At 53.8% G+C, this 797-nt stretch overlaps 2 protein-coding genes across 2 annotated transcripts in view; one reads left to right on the top strand and one right to left on the bottom strand.

The window, feature by feature from the left end:
- The window catches only part of LOC107565410 (plexin-D1-like), a 58687-nt gene that overhangs the window by 53623 nt on the left and 4267 nt on the right, over nucleotides 1-797 (top strand). The gene's annotated exons all lie outside the window — the stretch shown is intronic.
- Nucleotides 1-797, bottom strand: part of LOC107565395 (keratin-associated protein 5-4-like) — a 4455-nt gene that overhangs the window by 238 nt on the left and 3420 nt on the right. The window contains exons 2-3 of the mRNA XM_016250619.1: nucleotides 532-789; nucleotides 204-239 (exon numbers count right to left, since the gene is read on the bottom strand). Coding sequence (XP_016106105.1) covers nucleotides 204-239; nucleotides 532-789 — 294 coding nt within the window. The remainder of the gene's footprint in view (nucleotides 1-203; nucleotides 240-531; nucleotides 790-797) is intronic.

Raw genomic sequence — 797 nt, 5'->3', positions numbered from 1 at the left:
CCCGGCTCCAGTACCCCCAGCCCAAACAGCCACAGCCACAGCCACGCCCCAACCTCAGCCTGCTACAGTAGCCACGCCCCAACCTCAGCCTGCTACAGTAGCCACGCCCCAACCTCAGCCTGCTACAGTAGCCACGCCCCAACCTCAGCCTGCTACAGTAGCCACGCCCCAACCTCAGCCTGCTACAGTAGCCACGCCCCAACCTCAGCCTGCTACAGTAGCCACGCCCCAAACTCAGCCTGCTACAGTACCCACAACCCAAACTCAGCTTGCTACAGTAGCCACAGCCCAAACTCAGCCTGTTACAGTAGCCACAACCCAAACTCAACATTCTACAGAAGCCACACCCTAAACTCAACATTCTAGAGTAACCACGCCCCAAACTCAGCCTGCTACAGTAGCCACACCCCAAACTCAACATTCTACAAAAGCCACACCGCAAACTCAGCCTACTACAGTAGTCACACCCCAAACTCAACCTGCTACAGTAGCTACACCCCAAACTCTCTACAGCCACACCCCAAACTCAGCCTACTACAGAAGCCACACCCCAAACTCAGCCTGCTACAGTAGCCACAACCCAAACTCAACATTCTACAGAAGCCACACCCTAAACTCAACATTCTAGAGTAACCACACCCCAAACTCAGCCTGCTACAGTAGCCACACCCCAAACTCAACATTCTACAAAAGCCACACCGCAAACTCAGCCTACTACAGTAGTCACACCCCAAACTCAACCTGCTACAGTAGCTACACCCCAAACTCAACATTCTACAGAAGCCACACCCCAAACT

The sequence above is a fragment of the Sinocyclocheilus grahami genome, unplaced genomic scaffold (assembly GCF_001515645.1).
Source record: "Sinocyclocheilus grahami isolate Dianchi unplaced genomic scaffold, SAMN03320097.WGS_v1.1 scaffold1000.1, whole genome shotgun sequence".
NCBI classification, from domain to species: Eukaryota; Metazoa; Chordata; class Actinopteri; order Cypriniformes; family Cyprinidae; genus Sinocyclocheilus; species Sinocyclocheilus grahami.
Note: the sequence above shows the minus strand (reverse complement) of the source record. Positions and strands in the feature narration are given on the sequence as shown.